The sequence below is a fragment of the Columba livia genome, chromosome 21 (assembly GCF_036013475.1).
Source record: "Columba livia isolate bColLiv1 breed racing homer chromosome 21, bColLiv1.pat.W.v2, whole genome shotgun sequence".
Taxonomy (NCBI): Eukaryota; Metazoa; Chordata; class Aves; order Columbiformes; family Columbidae; genus Columba; species Columba livia.
The window spans coordinates 4,423,433-4,443,045 of record NC_088622.1 but is presented as its reverse complement, the minus strand read 5'-3'; the positions used below and the strand labels follow the sequence as shown (position 1 = coordinate 4,443,045).

Genomic DNA, 19,613 nt, shown 5'->3' with positions numbered 1-19,613 from the left:
AAAGCACAATGTGAGCAGGAGCTGTGCGATTGTTTGCACGTTTCCTTTAGGAAAGAGGGGAAGGGAGAGAGGCTGAGAGACTGGGCTGTCTGCACAGCAGCAAGGAAATGCCAGTGGAGCTGGTGTGTCCCTTCTCTAGCTCAGGAACTGGTGACAAAACCTTGTGTTTGCGTAAGTACACGTGTCTCCTTATGTGTGAATCAATCAGGAATACAGAAAGCACACACACCCTGAAATGAGGCTTGGGATGTAAAGTTTCATCTCCCCCTTTATGGCTAATAAAGGGGAGGAATCGTGAAATTAGACAGCTGCATAAACACTTGCCCATGTGAGAGGATGAATGAGAGTAAACAGAGAATAAAGAAGGAGAAAAATACAGAATGGGAAGATATTTAAAGAAAAATTAGCATTTAGTTTGGGACAGTGTTTTGTCACTTCCCTACACATGCATTGCAGTTTTCTCTGTGTGGTATAGAGCTATTCTGGCACACAGCTTTGAGGTGTAAAATATGTCAGCATTGAACTTTGATGTTTGTATATGCTTGTGTTTAAACATCATGTTGAGATTTACAAATTCTTGGAGGCAGAGCAAACAAGTTGATTGACCTTTGGACCCAAGCAATTTGCTGAAAATGTATTTAGATAATCTGTTAGAATACTGTGCCTCATTATTTATTTCTTTAGGCCGGCTGGTTGCTGTGCCAGGCTCTGGTATTAAAGTACCACCGTTTCCACAGCTAATTCAAGCGCTGCAGTTGAGCCAGAAGCTGCTCAATGGCGGCAGCACTAAGGAACCAGGTGACATGGGCCAAAAGGAGAGGAACTATTGAAGATACAGAGCTGAGGGGGAAATCGCAGTAAACAGATATAGAGTGTAGTTAATTTGTATGACTTGTCTATAAAATCTCTACATGTCTTTGAAAGAAGGAATAAATGACAGGAATTGTTGGGAACCTTTGTACTTGTCTCACATGATGCTGTGAAATGCCATGCGGTTGCTAGTTGTTGTTTAGAACTTTGAGGAGTTTTGCCTTATGGGTTTTTTTCGTGTCTGTCGTCAAGATGTTTCAGTTTTTGCTTTTACTGAATTTGATTTAGATTCTCCTTTCAGTTAGATCATGGCTTTCCAGTAAGTCAAATATGGCACTCCCCAGGATTTGATCCGCTCTGGTAGCGCCACTGCCTTTGCACGTTTTCCCTGCGACACCAAAGCAGTCATATTCCTTTCTTCCTTAACATTTTAATGACAATTTTACCTACATGTGGTAGTTTCCGTTCCCTTTGATCTGAGATCTCATTTCTTTCCTGCCTTCTGTGACACTTCCACCAAAGGTGTGAAATTCTGAGGCCAAGACAGAGAGAAGAATGGAAGCAATAACTTATAGACTCAGATTCTAATAGTGGGTGTGCAGTGTATTTTGGAAAAGTCATCACAGCGCTTGCGTATGGACATAGTGACGGAGTTTTGGAGGTAGGCGGCGATATATAACCATATTTTTGAGATTAGAATCTTCTGAAAGATAGGTCAGTTGAGACTGTTAGCATATGAAATTTCCTCTGATAATTAGACTGGATTGGATTTCATCTTACACTCTATTTTCAGAGGCTAGTTTTGTTAATCACAAATGAGCAGTTTTCACGGAAGGTGACAAGTCTTTGTATCTCACTAAGATTATTAATTGTCGCATCTGCAACTTTTTTACTGTAAAATTTGATTTTGCATTTAAAGATATGAAGATGGCAAGAAAGAAATCAAAACAGGGTTTGCGCAAATGGAAATACAGTGTCTCCTGTTGACAGATGAGCACGGAGACTGAAATTCTCAATCCAGCAGAATGGAAGTCTCTTGGGCATGATCATGTCCATCCATCCCGATTCCCATTCCCTACCCCCATTCTTTTAAGCCATTGTACCTCAAACATAACTTGGGCAGATAAATGTCTAGGAGACATTTCTTTCCTTTTTTCCCTGTCCCCTCCAGCTGTGCGATGTTTGCCTTTCTGCTAACTGTAGCTGTTGATGAATGAACAAGATTCTAGGGAACCAGGGCTGGTTTGACACGAGAGATGTCTCCAAAGTAGCAAACGGGCTGGGGCAGCCCTGGCCTTGTGTTAGTGTGACAGTGCTGCAGAGCAGAGTCCAACAATCCCTGTTAACCTCGCTGAGAGTTCTTTGCTTCCATCACAGTGCAAGAAATGACCTCGTGAATACACTGAAAGGTCTCTCCTTTCACTGTTTTGTCCTCTGGACATTCTCCTCCTGTATTGCAGGAGACTGTGCGGCTCAGAGGGTTTGCATGCTTGTGCAGCGGGCGAGGTGAGCAGTCTGCAATATCAGGACGGACAAGAGCCCTTACTAGATGGCAAGGAGGTGGTATCACCCACTGAAACAAGAAACGGAAACTTCTCTCTTGCATGGAATGTACCGCTTGCTAGCCATGACCTCACTCTGTCAGCACGGGAGTCTAGACTGTTGTGTCCGCAAGGTACTTTGAACAGGATGGCAATGTGTTGGGCAGCTGTAGAATGCCACAAACGCAGTCATACAGTGATTATTTTGGGACAGTGAACAAAGATCCTGAAGGCACTATTTGAAAACTATTGCTTTGAAAACTTAGCAGAGATTTTTCTTGTTGTTGTTTTGGCTTGTATTTTGCTTCTATCACTCTTGATTTTGTTCGGGTTAGAAAAAAGCCACCCCTGAAACCTGTTCTTTCCATTGCTCCTTTCAGAACATTTTCGAAGCCAGACCTCAATTTCTGCATTTAGGAAGACACCTTGTCATTTGAGTGTGCAATCCTCTTCCCGTTCAGTTCCAATTGGGATGGTAATCAGAAGTCAGTGGAGGGAGGAGCACCGAGGAATGGATGAGAGCTGTGTAGGATGAGTGTTGCAAAGAGGTTATGTAAAAAATGGGATCAGGTCTTAGAATTTAGCCTTGTATTCCCAGTAATGGAAAATTTGGCAAGTTCTGAAATTAGTTCTTACTCCCACATTACCTACACAACTGCATCTGATCTTTACGATCATAGTTCTACAGTCCTTTGGTCTTTAGAAATTATGTTGACCTATTATTGTCACGGATTTTGTCAATTAGCATATACCTCTTCACAACTTCTTTATAACATATACCAATGCTATGTGATAAAAGATTAACTGTATTGTGACTAGAGCTGGAAATGAACCAGTAACCAGAAGTACATGAAAAAGAATCGGGAGTGAATATTTTTTCATGTCATGCAAAAGAATATATTCATTTGGAGGTTTTGGTGAAATATGAGAGTATAGAATTGTTTGAGTCACTTTATGGTCTCTAAAAAGCCTTTCTTTCTATAAAGACTATTGACTGACAGCAATTTGATGACTCCCTGTGGGCAACTGACTTCTTTGCTTGAATTTAAGGTTGGGGAGAAGATTTGTTTCAAGTCCCAGGCTTCGATGGCCTTAAGCCTGTGATGTGTGGCAGTGCCAAGGGCAGCCGGTTGGATAACATGCTGAATAAGTGTTTCTGGTTGGCAGGCAAAGCCAGAATTCTTTGGGTATCAGATCTGTTGATGTCTGTGAAGCAGCATTCCGGCTGGAGCTGGTTTAGCTTATAATTTAGAGCATACCTGTCTTCTGTTAGTGAGTATGTTGTCAGGAGAACAAATAATGGAGTGGAACTTGCAGAGTGACAGGCTTGTCATCTTGCATCAGGACACAGTGGTGTCATGGGAAAATACTGTCCCAATGAGACCAAAACCCAGCCCTTTTTAAAATGCTCAAGGACCGGCATCAAGACGGTTGAATGAGGCTTCCCACAAAAATATAAGCACTGTGTCAATGCTGCAAGAAATCTTGAGGTAAGTTTTAAAGATTTGGTTATATATTAATGTTGCCTCAGAAACCCACTTACACACCAGAAGTTATCTAGCATGAAGATGCTAAATGTGCTGTATAAGGACAACAGAAAAAGGTGATGCCTATGTCAGGGTTTCCAATGTAGATATAAACCGAAAGGCAACAGCTGAAGACGAACACAGAGGTCTGTACTGCTGGGGACTGTAAAACAAGGGATTTCAGCACCACTCATTGAGCCGTTTTGAAGTTATTTGGAAAGGCATCACAGCAATGGAGGTTTGGGGTCTGGGGTTTGAAGAGCAACAGTAGAGTCTGGGGGATGTTTACAGAGGTGCAAACAGTGTGATAGAAAACACAGAGGGGGTTTTTAATTAATTTTTCCCACAAAAGAACTAGGACAAATAGATGATGATGATGAACTTCACGGAAGTAGCCAGTTAATTCTACAGGAACTATGGGGAACTATTTCCTTCCCATAAAATTGGATAAGTATATAGAAATTCTGTATTTTTCCTTCTGGACAGTTTGGAAATGTCACCTAATGATTATTGATTTTTGAGTCTTTGTTTTAAAATCCATTAACACATGTCTGTTAGTTTTTAATGTTTGTTTTTCACTTTGATTTCTGGACTGAATTGAAGATACAAACCTCATACCATTGCTGCCTTAGGGCATTGTGTAGGAAAGCGAGACCAAAAAGGAAAAGTCTTAAAGACAGAGAACAACAGCCGCAGAGCTGACCACCGAGAGAGAGCCAACTCTGGCCTTTTTAAACCTGTGCGCTTATCAGGAATATAAAACAGAAATTATTAGAGAGATCTTTTTAGACCGTTCTTCAAAGCATCGTGTCAACATGCTGGAGAGCCGGACAAGTCAGACCCAGGCACTGCCAGATCCATTGGCTGATAACACTGACGCCAGTAGAAAAGGGTCAAATACATGTTGTTTGACCTTTTTCCCAGTGGGGATTAAATTGATTCTAATTAATAGACTTGGGAATAGATGGGTACCTTGGCAGAGTTTGTAACTAATTTAAATTGTTCATCCTATTAGCTTAGCCATAAACTATGCATAATTACAAAAGGATTTGGTGGACAGCCACCCTTATGTTGCCACCTTCTTAATTACAATTTATTGAATACAGTGCTATGGAGCTTTCTTGTTTTGATTAACATGGGGATTTCTGTTGTCTAACTCTGCCTGAGCGGATGTGTCAGTGCTCCACTTGGGGTAATAAAATAGCGTTTGAAAGCACAAATGCAGCTCTGCTGAAATCGGTTAAGCTTTACGTATGTGAGTCTGAGATAAATCTGGCTCTCAGTAATCATATATATTTTGAGGTGGCGTGAAAACGATGCCTGAAAAGATTCTGAGCTGTGATTATGCTGTAGCACGACATACTTTTAACCACAGGTTAGAAAGACTCCATAGAAAGGTAGAGTGGCAGTTGGTGTGACCTGGCTAATATATTTCATCCTTTATCTCAGTGAAACAGTCATTTAAAATAGGTGCAAATGGATTTCAAGCTTCACTTCTCATTCGGTCACTGTTCCTTCTCTCAGTCAGCAGATGCCGGTTGCAGCAGTGGGTATTGTCTGTCTTTCAGATACCCCATTTTCCCCAGTAAGTCCTGGGCTGGACCTGCTGGCGAAGGTTCAGTGAGTGCCTGCTTGGATCGGAAAACGAAACATCACACACCCAACAAAACCTTTTTTCAGTGTTTCTTAGAAGCTTCACTGAGCAATGAATGTCTCCTGTCCAGCTAGGCCTACATTAAGAAGTCAGGAGTTACTACTCAACAAAGCATGGTATTTTAAGTAATTATAATTGTTTTTTTCATTCTGTTTGCCCTTTGAATCACTGGGAACACCCAAGTTACATTTTCAATGTTTTCTTCATATCCGATAAGTGGATTAACTTACACCACTTTAACTGAAAGCAAAATCTTTTAACTCTGGGTGCTGGACCTTAAGAAAAACCTCAATATACCAGACTTAAATGGGAGTGGAAATGTTGTTGTAAAGACACTTTGAGTTCACCTTTCTGTGCCCTTAAAAAGAGTGGCTCAACAATAACAGTGGACGCTCAGATGTTTTCTACCTGAAGATTAAACTAGCACTTGTCTTAGATCTATGGTTTTAATCTCCTTGCTGGTAGTAAACAGAGACACATCCTCTGTCTGAGCAGAACATTTGCTGGGCGAGATTTGGCTGTGGTGCTTTGGAGAGGGAATGGGAAACCTTGACACCCACTTTCAGCAGCTTGGGTTTGACTACAAACTCCAATTCCCTCCCTCCTGAAACAAAACCTTACCGGGGAGGACAAAACTCAGCTTAAAACTGCCTTAAAAAGAAGAGGTCATGCTTCCAAGTGGAATATTAAAGACATCCAGCTGGTACAAGTGCTAATAGACCGGGGCTGGCTCTGAGCACAGCGAGCTGTCAGAAATGAGGTAAGAACGTTTCCAAGCCCCTTGGGAAAGACGGGAGCCCTGTCTCACTGAGCCGAGTTGTTTGATTTGGGGGTCTGAGATTGTGCAATGTTGCAGAGTGTTCTTTGTGTTGCTTGTTATTTGACTTTAATCCAGGCCCCTTAGAGACCATTGTCTATGTTGTGTTTATATCTGAATGTGTGCTTTATGGAAGCAAGAGGTTTACCTCTTTAAAAGCAAAATATTTAGTCATCGAAGGGTTTCTTCAGGGCTTCATTTCCCTTGTTGATGATGTGCAACTGTTGCAGATTGGGCTGTGACACCTTTATGGTGTAAGGACACGTTTGCACACGAGTGTGTACATGTCTTGTAGTGTGTGTAGTGATCTGGTACCTTGTGTCTCCTTTACAGCCCCGAGTTCATCGCCGGGTCAGCCAGTTCCTAACGACATCGTTACACTTGTTTACTGCTCAGGAAGTGCCGTGCTGCTGGGTTTGACCACTGTCATTATCTTATTTTAGTCCAGTGGTTTTGCAGAATCGGGAATTCAGTAAAGCATCCTCTATAAAGTGATTTTCTTTTCTCTTCCTGACTGAGTTAAAAGGGAAAATAAAAGACAGAACAGTGTTTTGTGTTGTTGTTAATATTGTTAGTGTGAGTAAATAACCAGAATGCTGATTGCAGACTGAAAAACAGATCCATCTCAAAGGGAGTCAGTAGAGTTGGGATGAACTATTCTGCAATACCTGAAGCCAGAATGGCTTCTTTAGCCACTAGAATCAGTGAAAACAATTAAAATACTATTGGTTTGCTTTTGAGTCACAGATTTAGGCCAAGCCATGTTATTTGTATCAGGATCTAGGCTTGTAAGTGCAATACATTACAATACATTGCGGATTTCCCGCTGCCCTCACTCAGCACTCCTGCAAGTCGTGCCTGTTAGTTCCATTATTTTAGTCTTTTTGTGTACCTATCAATATTTTTCAGTGAAGATTGTGCATGCGAGACAACCAAAAACAGGGCTGGTTTTTAGGGCTGAATTTTGCACCCACCGTAGAAGCAGCTGACAGATCCCTGGTGCTCTGCAATCTCCTGGCAGGTAGAAAAGCCTTGTGACATAGAGCTGTGCTTGTTACTGACTGTGAGCACGTTAAGGAATTGTTATGCCTCAATATGATGTATTATGCTCCAATATTATGTTACTGTCCCCTCAGCTAAATCCTGGTTACTGACCAGGTTACTTGATATAGTTTATTTACTGGCAAGGAAAGCTTATCTCATGTTCTGTTCTAACTTAATTGATGTTATGTTCATGTTGAAGTGTTAAGTTCACTTTGCTTGCAGTGGCCTAACGTGTGTGATAGGCGATCGCATCCGAAGGACGGTAACTTCCAGGGAGCTGTAACTTCTTAATACACTAGAGCTTGATTTGCCATTGTCTGAGCAGTCTCTCTAGTTTAAATAAGCATCTGATTAGAATTGATCAATTCTGGATAAAAGTAACAATCATAACTTGCATTTCTACATTTAGATATCATTTTATTCAAACAGAGCTGTGCTGTTTCCACGTTTTTATAAGCTGGGTAGCTACTTCATCTTAGTGTTGTATTGAAAAAATTGGTCTAATCAGTGGAAGGCCCTTTTTAGCCGTGCTGTCCCCCTCTGGGGATGTCTGCTCACCGTCTGCCCATTCCCATCCTCCTTCTTTGGCTTAATAGGCTGAGAGAGTTAAACATGTCCTGAAAACTGTCATTTGTACAACAGATGAATAGATTTTAGAAATTCTGCCCTGTTGCATAGCAACAGCCACCATTAAAAAATAGCATTTGAAGGGTGCATAAAAAGATAAGAAACCAGTTAAGCATTTAAATATTGACGCTTTCTAAGCAATATCTTTTATTTCTTGGACTAAAATACTTAGAATAAAAGCTCCTTTTGTCAGCTTTTAGATGGTTTTTAAAAGGTAGCAATTCTCTCTTTCTGGATGCAAAGAAAGGAGACTCTTAGGAGAGCTTGTCTGGAGCTGTTGCTGGCGCTCAGTTTATACGCGTATTTAATGCAGGCTGGTTTAACTCCAATACTTCTCCAGTAGCCTCATGGGAGGAATTACTGTTTCAGTCAAGAGCTGCATCCCATTATGCATGTTGATGATCTGGAGCATGTTTTAGGCCTTTCTGGAGGGTAGTTTATAATGACGGCGGTAGAAATGTTATTCATCCTTAGGTTTCCATGTTTGTTTTGTTCCAGAACCTCTCAGCATTTCAAGATTAGACACGCTGTTACAGAAGTCTTCTCAGAAACAGAAAGGCAAACTCTAAAAGATAATGCAGTTCTGTTGGCACCCAGTTGGTAGCTCTTTAATTCTGATTTTCCATAAATTTATGGTAGGTCTGATTCTCCCAGTCTCTTATTTAAGAAGTAGCAGACTTTTCAGTTAACTGTTGGTTGAATCAGGCAATTTCAGGAGTTACTTTCACCCAGGCAGGTGATAGAAATAATAGTGTTGGATTCATGTTTTTAAGTTCACATGTCCTTAACTTCTAACATTACCCTATAATCTAAACTTCTGACTGGTTTTAGCTTTACAAAAACAAACACTCTTGCCATTCAGTGTCAACAAAACTTTCTATCATAGTAAATGTTTAACTATATTACACGGACGGTTAACCTGCCACATTTTAAGAACTCTTAACCCTGAGCGGTAAGTAAAAATAATAATGCAGAATTTTGGAAGGAAGACGTGCAAACAGCAAACCTTCAGCTGTGCTGAAGTGCCCTGTTGGGCCATGGCAGAACCAGTCCTTTCTTTTTTTCCTTCGAAATGTTGTTTATACTGACTTTCCATCCCTCCGTCCTGTCTGCTGGGCTTGCAGTTCAGAAGCGCTTTCTGCACCTGCGGATTTCCCCTCCCACAATTTCCTGAGGTCTCTGCACGTTTTCCTGTGAAGCTGGGTTATAGAGCTGGCGTGCCAAGCGGCGGCACACCGGTTATTTTTAAAGGATGGGGTATTATATTTCTTACCTCAAATATATAACTTTAAAAACTTTACCCCTCCTCCCCACCCCCAGATATGCCACTTTTTCCTGCTTTGCAGCCAGAGAATTTTATTGCTGGGTATTTCTTTGTGTGCTTTGGTTCCCTGGAGCAGAGGCCGGTTCTAACACATGGTGTGGCAGACATTCACCATTCAAAAATCTGTCGGTTTTTCCCCCACAAATGCTTCCATGAACCTTTGCAGGGTGACAGCCTGTGGCCACTTGGTGCTTTTGTTGGAACGTGCACTCCGGTTGACCCTGTCCCAGCGTTAATAGGATTGTAAAGGCTGACTCCTGCGTGACCTCTCCTTGCAAACAACCCCAACCCTTCCCCTTCCTCAACTGCTGGGTAGGACAGAGCTGCAAAGCCTTGCTCCCAGGGCAGTCTGGAGTGACAGTTCATGTTGCAGACGAAAGCAATTGGAAAAACCACTGGAAAAAAAAGTCAGCGTGGGGCCACCTGTCCTTAAATAGTCCTGGCTGTGAGAACAGTAGGCATTTGTTCACTTCTTTACAGGGAGCTGGTCTGAAATGCCTGAATGAAGATAGAAAAGTACAAATTTTCTTTCTAAGGAAGGCCTCTATTCAATGGGAGACAGGTAGTTATGTAGTTCTCTGGGACCTTTTAGGTGCTGTTTTGCTCCCTTCAGAGGAAAAAAAGCAGTGAGTGGGGTACAACTGGAATTGACTGTGGTTTGGGTGGATAATGTTAATGCCATTGAGCGCTAGATCAACATATAAAGTAATAAAAGTTCTGACTGCAGACTAAAGGAGTCGGAATTCACTCTTTTAGTCTCCTGAAGACTCTTTACACCTACATTTTAATCTCATTACTGTATATTACTCCTGGCCTTAACTCAAACCAGTTATTTTAAAGTCTGTGTTTTGTGTTTACCATGGTGGCAGGACTAAATTTAATTGAAATTCTTATGGCTTAATGTCTTCACAGCTTCTGAATACTAATCTACAAAAGCTTGTGTGTAAAATAGGCAAATGGGCTCACTCTCTTAATTTCCCCCGTTCTTACCTGTAATCTTTCCTGCAGCTTTGATATTCGCTTTCCACTGTGCGAATGGAGAAATTGTTGCCACTGGCCTGCTTTGTTTGCTCACTTTTATAAAGTGTCACTGAGGGGGCTGGGTTAAGTATTTTGACCCACTTGAGGCATCAAAAGGTTCTTTTTTCCCTTCTAAAGCCAAGATTGGCTTTTCACACCGAAGGGCCACACCTTTCGCTCTCCCAGTAATCTGTCTTTCCTGCCTCTCCCACGAAAAACTCCTGAAAGGACTTGTCTGCGTTTGCCCTGGGGCGAGAGAGGGGAAGGGGTGGAGGAGAAAACTCTGCCATTGACAGCTTTGGAGGCTGTAGGATTTAATTGAGCCTCTTGTTCTCACGATATGCAAAACTCCGCCGGGATTACGGGACACACTGGAATGCATTTCTTTGGAGGACCAACTGTGAGTTAGTACTACCAGGCTTTGTAAATATATGGGGCTAAAATTGACATACTTCAGTGGATTATCTACACTTTGTACTTCCTAAAAGTATGCAGGGACTTTCAGTGTTAGGTGCAGAAAGGCTTTCTGTGTTTGAACAAAGGTGGCAGGCTGTGCAATTACAGAGACCAACTCAAACAGAGCAACTTTTGTTTCACTGGACTAGGAAGGGAGGTTGAAAGAGGTAATGAAATGTGTTGACCTACCAACTACTTCCTATCTCTGCTGATCTGTGGCTAAGAGTTGTGGTTGATTTGTGGAGGCAGCAATAATGAGATCAGGCAGAAAGGGCACGTCCCTGTCTCTCTGCAACGCTTTTATCTTTCAGTGTCTTCAAATTGATACAGAGAATTGCTTCATGAATCGCAACGTGCTGGAACTTTTGGGATGGGAGTTATAGCTGCTAATCACAATACACATTGTTGTGCTGGAAAAGACTAAGGGTAAACAACTCCACTAAAATATAACCCAGATAATCCAAGGGGAGCGTCGAGAAATGGCACATGTGCAGTCTCAGAAATGCGTTTGTTGTGGGACACGTTTCCAACACTGGTCTAGTTCACTGGAGTGAAAGTCTAGCACAGCGGGTTTGCTGAAGATACCGTGCCAAATTAATTGACGATGTAAAAGGGCAACATTCCTTTGCTGCTGTTCTTGAGCTGTGCTAGCAATAAAATTGGACCAAACAAGTTGAATAGCCTCGTAAACGATGTAAAATTAGCTCCAGCCTCATCTCCTGCACCAGTAATGTACTTAAGGCTCTGAAAGCATAGGTCATGTGTGTATTTTGTGGTTGATGGCAGCTTCAATCTAGACCAGTTTATATAAATTAGTGGCTTTATCTGATTTTGTGGCGGTCAAAAACATAACTCTTCCTTGTGTTATGGTGAAAATCAGGATTTAAACCTGCAGTCAGGTTTGGGGCTTTTGGCAAGTAGCCAGCACAGGCCTCTTGTAGAAAGTCTTGCCTTGGTACAACAGCAGCTAAAACCTTCCCTTTGCCTCCCCTCCGACCTCAGCTCATGTCTCATTAGCAGATTAAGTCCAGAGTTAAACGAGTCCTCTGGGAGTGGAGGATGCAGCGACTACTGAGCCTGCCACTCTGGCTGCGATGATTTTCCTAAGGCCAGATAAGGAGTCCTGGGACCTGCCAGAGGGGAGATCTGGAGATAAGGTTTGTTTTGCAAAAATCCTGGGAAAATCTGCCATCAGCTGTGATGTCACAGCCCTTGCCTACTTTAAAGTTAATTAAGAGGAGGGTGTGTTAAGTTCCTCTGTCATCATAAATCTAGTCTTTTCCTCGTCCAGTGGCAGGAAGACCCCGACCCTGCTGCTGCGGGGCTCTCACCGCCTCTCGCTCGCAGCCTGGAGCAGAAGCGATTGCTTTGACATTCCACCTGCCTCCCGACTGCCAAGCGCGGGGTCACCCCGAGGTAACCCCGGGGTAGGAGCAGGTCTGCCGCAGCGGGGATTAACCGCCTCGCTGGGCTCCTGCCCTCGACAATTTTCTGGTCAGTAACTTTTGGAAAGGAGAGCGTGTCTAGTGCAGCAGGGAGGGGCAGGCGGGAGAGGATGATGAGAGATGAAGGAGGAGAAGAAATAGGGGCTGGATTCTTTCCAGGATGGAAAACTGTCTGTCCAAGAACTTATCTGAAATATAAATTAAGTATTCCTCTATCCACCATTAAATTACTGTGAATGAGTGGCTGTGCAACATCCTGACAGGCTGCGTAATAAGGAACGCCGTGTCTCTTTTCTCCTTTATTCTCGGCATTTTCCTTTGTCCCAGGCAGCAACTTCTGTGTCTGTAAGTGTCATTCTCTCCAGGACTTAGCCTCCGATTGGGACACACTTATTGCCAATTTAAACTTAAAAAAGGAAAGGAGACACAGACCAGACTGTGAGAGCCCTGTCTACATGTTGACAATTGTGCTTCCTAGTAAAATGGGCCATTTCCTAAACTGCAGATCTAGAGTCCTTACAAATGCAGAGCCTTCAAATCCTGACTAGGGCAGGATGGAGCTACATGGTCCCTTTCTTGATGTTGACTGAGCAAAGAATAAAATACATGCTTGCTTGCATGTAAAGGGAGGTGCCAACTGCCCATGTTTAGGCCATGGGGCATCAGCAAAACACAGGCCCGAGCCCTGTCATTCATCAGCTCAACAAGGAGCAAGAGGTTTTGTTTAGGAGCATTGAGAATGTGCGTGGTTATCCCCGACTCTTGAGCTGTCTGGTTGAATGGTTTAGTGAGAACGTTACAAATAATACAACCTTACGAGAGCCAAACAGCAAACTGTCAAATTGGGGATTCTGCAGAAGGAGGTGAATTCAGGAAACCAAGGACTGATGAATAGGTTTGTAGAAAATCTCAGGAGGCGATAGTGGAATAAGGACCTAGAAAAACATTGGTGAAAACTGCTCAAGCAAACAAACAAAAAATAAGTATTGCCTACACAGAAACACGAAGCCAGAGCCCTCTGTGAGGATCAAGCTCAGGAGCAATAGAAGCCTCAACCATGAGGCTAATGCAGCAACTAAAAGTCTTGTCTGTCTGTAAGATCTGATCTCCTCGGAGGCCAGAGGGAAGCCTGTGCCAATTTAATTTGGCCAGATGTAAGAGAGAAATTGAAAGTCTCATATGATCTTGTAGGAGCGGTCAAGCTTGAATTTGGACCAAAAGCCTGTTGTATTGAGTTGAGAGTTTTATCCATCTGTAAAAAGTAGCAGAAATGATGGCAGGAAACCTCACTTCCCACTGCGCCGTTAGGGAACTTTCACCTCTCACGAAAGAATAGTCTTTTATTTACTGCTTTTGTTTTATGCAGCCTGGAGCCTTCACCTGAGTGTGAACAGTGTCAGGGACACGGAAACTTCCCAGGGAAAAAAATCAGTGCTGAAGTGAATGCTGTCAGCAGGATAACCAGCAAATTCCGTCTTCCCCAGGTGGCCCAGATTTTAAAGGGGTCACCTTGCAAGACTTGCCTGTAGGATATTAAAGGTCCCCAAGTAACTGTTGGGGCATAAAAAATAATATATCCAAGAGCTGCATCACAGACAGATGTTCCTTTGACAGGTCATCCTTTGCTTAACTATTCTTCCATATATTTCCTGACCTTCAGTGCATCGGTGGCAGCTCTTGGGAACAGGAGGCTGTATGGATGTTTGAAAGAGATTGAAGTAAGGGGTCTATTTTTTATTTTGCAATAGCAGTGTGAAACCCCAGAGTGCTACGTACGTGAGGGCCATTTCTTGCCTTCCTCCACTTGTCTGACACCTTATTTCTCTTCCTCTCCTGCCTTCCATCACTCATCAACTTGTGGGTTAATTTTTTAGTGTCTCATTTGACTGATCCAATCCTGCTAAGAGGTTGAAATTGCTCACTTAAAATGTCTGTATTAGGATGAACCTCTTGTTTGAAATGCACCCAGGGCACCAGCCTGCAAACAGCATTGCAAATACTTACATATGATACGCTGAAAAAAGATGTTTTACTGCAGAGCAGATCTTGCCTCCAAATGTAGAACAAGAACTAAACAACATACCAGATATACAGGAAGGTCTGGGATTTTAGAATAAATTGATCTTTCTCTGTGTGTGTATAGCAAAAGCAGGGATGGATTTGAAATGTCATGATACAGAAGTGTTTCATGTGTTTGTCATGTTAGGCTAAAGATCTGATTTCTTGTGTCAGCTATTGTGTTGCTTGTAAATAACATCAGCAGCGCGATACAGCTACCAGCACGATACTCAAGTCCCATCCCCATCTAATAGAAAAACATTGTTAGTCTTAAATGAAACAAGGCAACGAGGCTGGCACTGCAAACACATCAAAGATGTTCATCAAATTGTTGAAGTTAGAAGCATGTTTTAATTATTTTAGATTTGAAGCAGAAGCTGTTTGACTCTAACAAAAGGTTTTTTCACTGCAGATCATCCTGTGGGGTCGAACTGAGAAATGTCTGAAGGAGACCACAGAGGAAATCAGGACGATGGGGACGGAATGCCATTATTTCATTTGCGATGTAGGAAATCGAGAGGAGGTCTATCGGCAAGCCAAAGCTGTGCGGGAAAAGGTTAGTGGCTGTGGAAACACTGGTTTTGGGTAGAATTTAGGGAAGTTTGATGAGGATGGATGGATGACCATCCAGATTGTGTTGTACAAAGTCTAGCTACCTGTTTTAAGTGATCCAGAAGGGTTACAAGGCCTATAGGCCAGAATGTGAAAAACTATGAAAATATAAATGTATTTAGGCAATAATAGATATTCAGATATAACGGTGACTGCTGATTCTTGAGGACAGATATTAGTTGTAACCGGTCATTTGTTCTTTTTGCAGGTGGGTGACATCACTATCCTGGTGAACAATGCTGCTGTGGTCCATGGTAAGAGCCTGATGGACAGCGATGATGACGCCCTGCTCAAATCACAGCACATAAACACCCTGGGCCAGTTCTGGGTAAGATGAGCTCTTCTGTCACATGTATTCAGAACTGGGAAGGAGAGTGACAGATTACTGCCAGTAAACTGTTGGCTGCTACAAAGCTTTTTCTAAATGATGTTTGGTGAAATCAGTCCGACGTGAAAAGGAGACAGAACAAACAATGTGAGGGGCAAAGGCCAGAGGAAAGAAGCCTACAAAAATTAATTTTTCCAGTAGTAACACAATATTTGATGCTAATGTATCCCCATTCTGGGATTTCCAGTAAAACATCTGATTTCTTTTGAGAAAGCCAGAGCTCACAGAGGCTATTTTTCTGTACATGGAACATCAGAGGAGAGTGAGACTCCATTGCTTGGGGAAGGAAGCTAGTGTGAAACTCATTCCATTCCAAATTAGATAATAGGAATACATTTTTTAAAATATTTTCTTGTGATTTCGTCACTTTGTTGAGGACTTTGTCCTCTACAAGCAGTTCTTAAACACTCAAAGCATCCTGTTCGTGGCCTATATCTGTGGGTACTGCTTCCTTATGTGCTAGGAGAGATTTGGTTTTGTTTCTACACAAACTTTGCCTGTTCAGAATCTTTTGGAAAATGACAAAGCAACAAGGTAATCTGCTGCTCCTTTCCCAGCACAATGAACAGCACAGTTTGGCTTCTTGTCTCCATGTCACCTTTTTTTTTTTTTCCAGTAACTACTGTTTTTATTGTATCTCTGCTGAGCAAACCTTTTGTATATTCCTCTCTGTTGTCCTTCAGACCACCAAAGCATTCCTGCCAAGGATGCTGGAGTTGCAGAATGGACACATTGTTTGCCTGAACTCTGTCCTGGCCTTGTCAGCCATCCCTGGAGCCATTGACTACTGCACCTCCAAAGCCTCGTCCTTCGCCTTTATGGAGAGCCTGACCCTGGGGCTGCTCGACTGTCCTGGGGTGAACGCCACTACAGTCCTGCCCTTCCACACCAGCACAGAGATGTTTCAGGGCATGAGAATCAGGTCAGTCCAGGGGAACTAGAAGAAAGCATCTCATTTTAAATGAATCATCAGAATACACTCCTAATTAATGCTTCATTTAGTTAAGAGAATTTGATGTCTCATTTGGCTGCCTGGGAACAGAGGGTCACTCTAGGCCACCTGGGACCCATCAGACTGGTTCCTGCCTGTGCTGAGAGACCTTTGCTTCTGCACAGAATCTGCAAGCTCTTTTTCCCCGAGCGTATTTGGGCCACGTGCAGCCTCTAGAGAGGGAGGGAAGGCAATCTGAAAATTGAGGTCATTCAAAAGGAACAGTCTACAAATTACTTGAGAACTAACAGCACAGATTCCTTCTTTATTCGTAGAAATACTTCAGTCTTTCCCACTGAAAAGAATGACAGCCACTTACCCAAGTAAGGTTATCAGTACCTCCTTTTTACCTCGATCTAAGAGAACAAGCTAAATTCAAAGGCTAATGGCTGACCGAATTAATCCTTTACAACAGACAAAATAACCTATTCTTATAGTTTATGCTCTATTAGTCAAGAAAACATGCAGTGTCAAACTGTTGCTTGAGCTGGGAAAAGCCTTATGTTTGGTATTTAAAGCAACAAGGGAAAATATTTGTCTTTCACCTGTCAAGAATTTGGATCAAGCAAAGAGCAACAGAGAGGAAGAGGAAAAACAACACTGAACAGACAGCATTTTCATATTGGTTTGCATACAATTTAAGAAAATCCCCGAACTAAGGCTCCAAATGCAGTCTGCCACTTCACCCTAAAGGCACTAACATTCTTAACCATTTAGCTGACCCAGGGGTACTGGCTGGAACTGGGCTTTCTGCTCTCCAGCTTTCTGGCTGGATCTGGAACTTCCTGCTCTCTCCAGCATGCTTGGGGCATGTTCGAATGCCAGGAACCAGTACCAGCTTAGTGAGCAACAGGGCTTGGAAGGTGATATCTTAAAGAAGGAGTTTGATTAACAAATAATTATTTTATTTTTTACTTTATTTATTCAGGTTCCCTAATCTTTTTCCTCCTCTCAAGCCAGAGACGGTGGCTAGGAGGACAGTAGAAGCCGTTCAGATGAATCAAGCCTTCCTGCTCCTTCCGTGGACAATGCATGTTCTTGTCATCCTCAAAAGGTAAATACTTCCTTTGCCCAGCACTAGCGCAGCTTGGCTTGCGGTCCTCTGTGTCTGTCCACCAAGGCAGAACAGTATTTAGACAGCATTGCTTGTGTTACAGCAATGAAACTATTAAAAATAATCGTCTATGATTAGGACAGGAATTTTAAAGTCCCTAAGGAAAGAAAGGCCCAACTTCATATCCTTAAACAAGTAAAGAGAAAGGACATTTAAATTAGTGTTTGCATGAGAGTTTCCACTAAAGCCTTTGGAAAACCCGCTTCAGTCAGGAGCTGAAACAAGGCTGTGAGATTTCTGTGGAAAATAATTACAATATTGCATTTCAAACAAGAAAAAATAATTCACGATAAATGCTCTAAATGTAAAATTTGGGATACTCTCAAAAGTTCCCAGAAATTCTACAGACTGAATTCTACAGGGCTCTTCTCCTTCTCCTTTATTGTAATTAATCATTTATTTTACATTACAGTACAGTAGCTGTCAGGAAATTGGATCTGTATGTATACTGTATGATGAGGCCATGTGCCTGGCACAAATAGATGGCAAGTTAACCAGAGAACTCGCTTTAAATTTGTTTATTTCAGAGTGCAAGATTTGGCACAGTATTTGAGAGGAATAAAACATGATTGCATCTCCCAAGTTACAGTTTTTACAGTCCTTTTTGGGTAACTGTATCTGTAGAGAAAGAGTGACTTGATACAACTTTCTCCCTTTAGGCCTACCCATAGCAGGATGCTGACACATGTTTTGTCTGTGTGCTCTCACTATCTGATTTTTGAGAACATATGTACTTACCTATGTGTGTGCATAACAGATATTTAGACATCCTCTTATTAGAATAGACAAAGAGGTTTGTCTGGTCTGCTGATCTTCTTCCTGCTTCTCCTGCAGCATTCTCCCTCAGGCAGCACTTGAAGAAATCCACAAGTTTTCTGGGAGCTACACCTGCATGAACACTTTCAAAGGGCGAACATAGACTTGATGGTGCAAGGACTGTTCTTCAGGGAAGCCAACACAAGCATGAAAATCCTGACAGGGCTGTGAATCAGCAGTCTTGGCTCGTCGCCTGTTCATGTGACTTGCACTGCTCTGAGGCAACACATTTCTTGCAGGTCATATCCATAGTAACGTGACCTTTGCACAGGACTGAATGAGTAGACTATGGACCTCTGGAAAGAAAAACAAAAAAGTGTGAAATGTTTATATGATGTTTAATTCTTTAGAGTTCAATTGTTAAATCTACTTATGGTTTTAAGATGTAATTTTTGTTTCTAAATTGTCTGTAGGCTGTCTCGGCTGAGAGGCAGCACATCACACCCCACACTTCATCCCTTCTCTTCAGAGGAACTGCGATTACTAACTGCTACTGGTTTCATTTCAGCTTTTTGAATGGGGAACTTCCAAAATACTTGGAAGAACTGAAAGTTATGGACAGCTAATGGAAGATTCCTTCCCTTCCTTCACTTGAGGTCTCTTGATGAAGCTATGCCCCACTCACACCAGGGAAGGAGTGAACTGTGGAGCGATGTTTTCTTTGTTAAAGGCCACCCGGGACTTCTGTCTGGAAGGACTGTGCTGGGCCCAAGAAAGCTGTCTTACTGGGGAGGCTGGAGAGGAGTGCTCAGGCAGAGGAGCAGACAGTCTGAATAGTGGAAGATTCTGTCACTGAACTCATATATGAAATCTAATTGTCTTTCTGAATATTTTTGTTCATTTATGATAAAATATATCTATATTTTTAGCATTAATCCCAGATTGCCATGCATGTAGGCAGCATCGCATTGGAGTTGAACTAAATCTAGAACTAAAACTAGAGGCTGCTTGTACAAACACATATTCACTGACATAATCCATGCAGAGGAAAATCCATTGTATCAATCTGCACAGTGAAGTAAGTGGAATAATGCTCTAAAAATAGAAGAGACAGTACTGTGGTGCTCATGAAATGTGAAGTTTGGAAGCACAGTTAGCAAAGACCTGATTAAATGCACGTTGAATTCAAATGGGAATATACCCGTTGTTTTTTGGGGGCATTGAATCAGGCATTGAGCAGCCAAAAGTGACAAATACTGCTCAGACTGAAATGCCAGAAGCAGCTAGACATTATTTATTTTTGTAATGATATGTTCTCTTTGACAGCCTAGTAAAAGCAACACTGCATTCCTATGCCAGATGCAGTGTGCAGGACTAGGCATAGTAATGTAGTTGAAGCACATTGGAACGCTACTAAAAGAGGAATTAAT

The 19,613-nt window shown here is 42.2% G+C and overlaps 1 protein-coding gene across 5 annotated transcripts in view; it reads left to right on the top strand.

The window, feature by feature from the left end:
* The window catches only part of DHRS3 (dehydrogenase/reductase 3), a 49,556-nt gene extending 30,183 nt beyond the window's left edge, over window positions 1-19,373 (top strand). For 3 of the 5 annotated variants that reach the window (XM_065037612.1, XM_065037613.1, XM_065037611.1), the window contains exons 5-9: window positions 14,735-14,878; window positions 15,143-15,262; window positions 16,006-16,244; window positions 17,242-17,367; window positions 18,262-19,373. In XM_065037612.1, the coding sequence (XP_064893684.1) occupies window positions 14,735-14,878; window positions 15,143-15,262; window positions 16,006-16,244; window positions 17,242-17,367; window positions 18,262-18,346 (714 nt within the window). In that variant the 3' untranslated portion in view covers window positions 18,347-19,373. Of the gene's footprint in view, window positions 1-2,307; window positions 3,842-10,863; window positions 11,977-14,734; window positions 14,879-15,142; window positions 15,263-16,005; window positions 16,245-17,241; window positions 17,368-18,261 lie in introns of those variants that run through there. The other 2 variants (XM_065037615.1, XM_065037614.1) reach the window with 2 other exon arrangements.
* The last annotated feature ends 240 nt before the right edge of the window (window positions 19,374-19,613 follow it).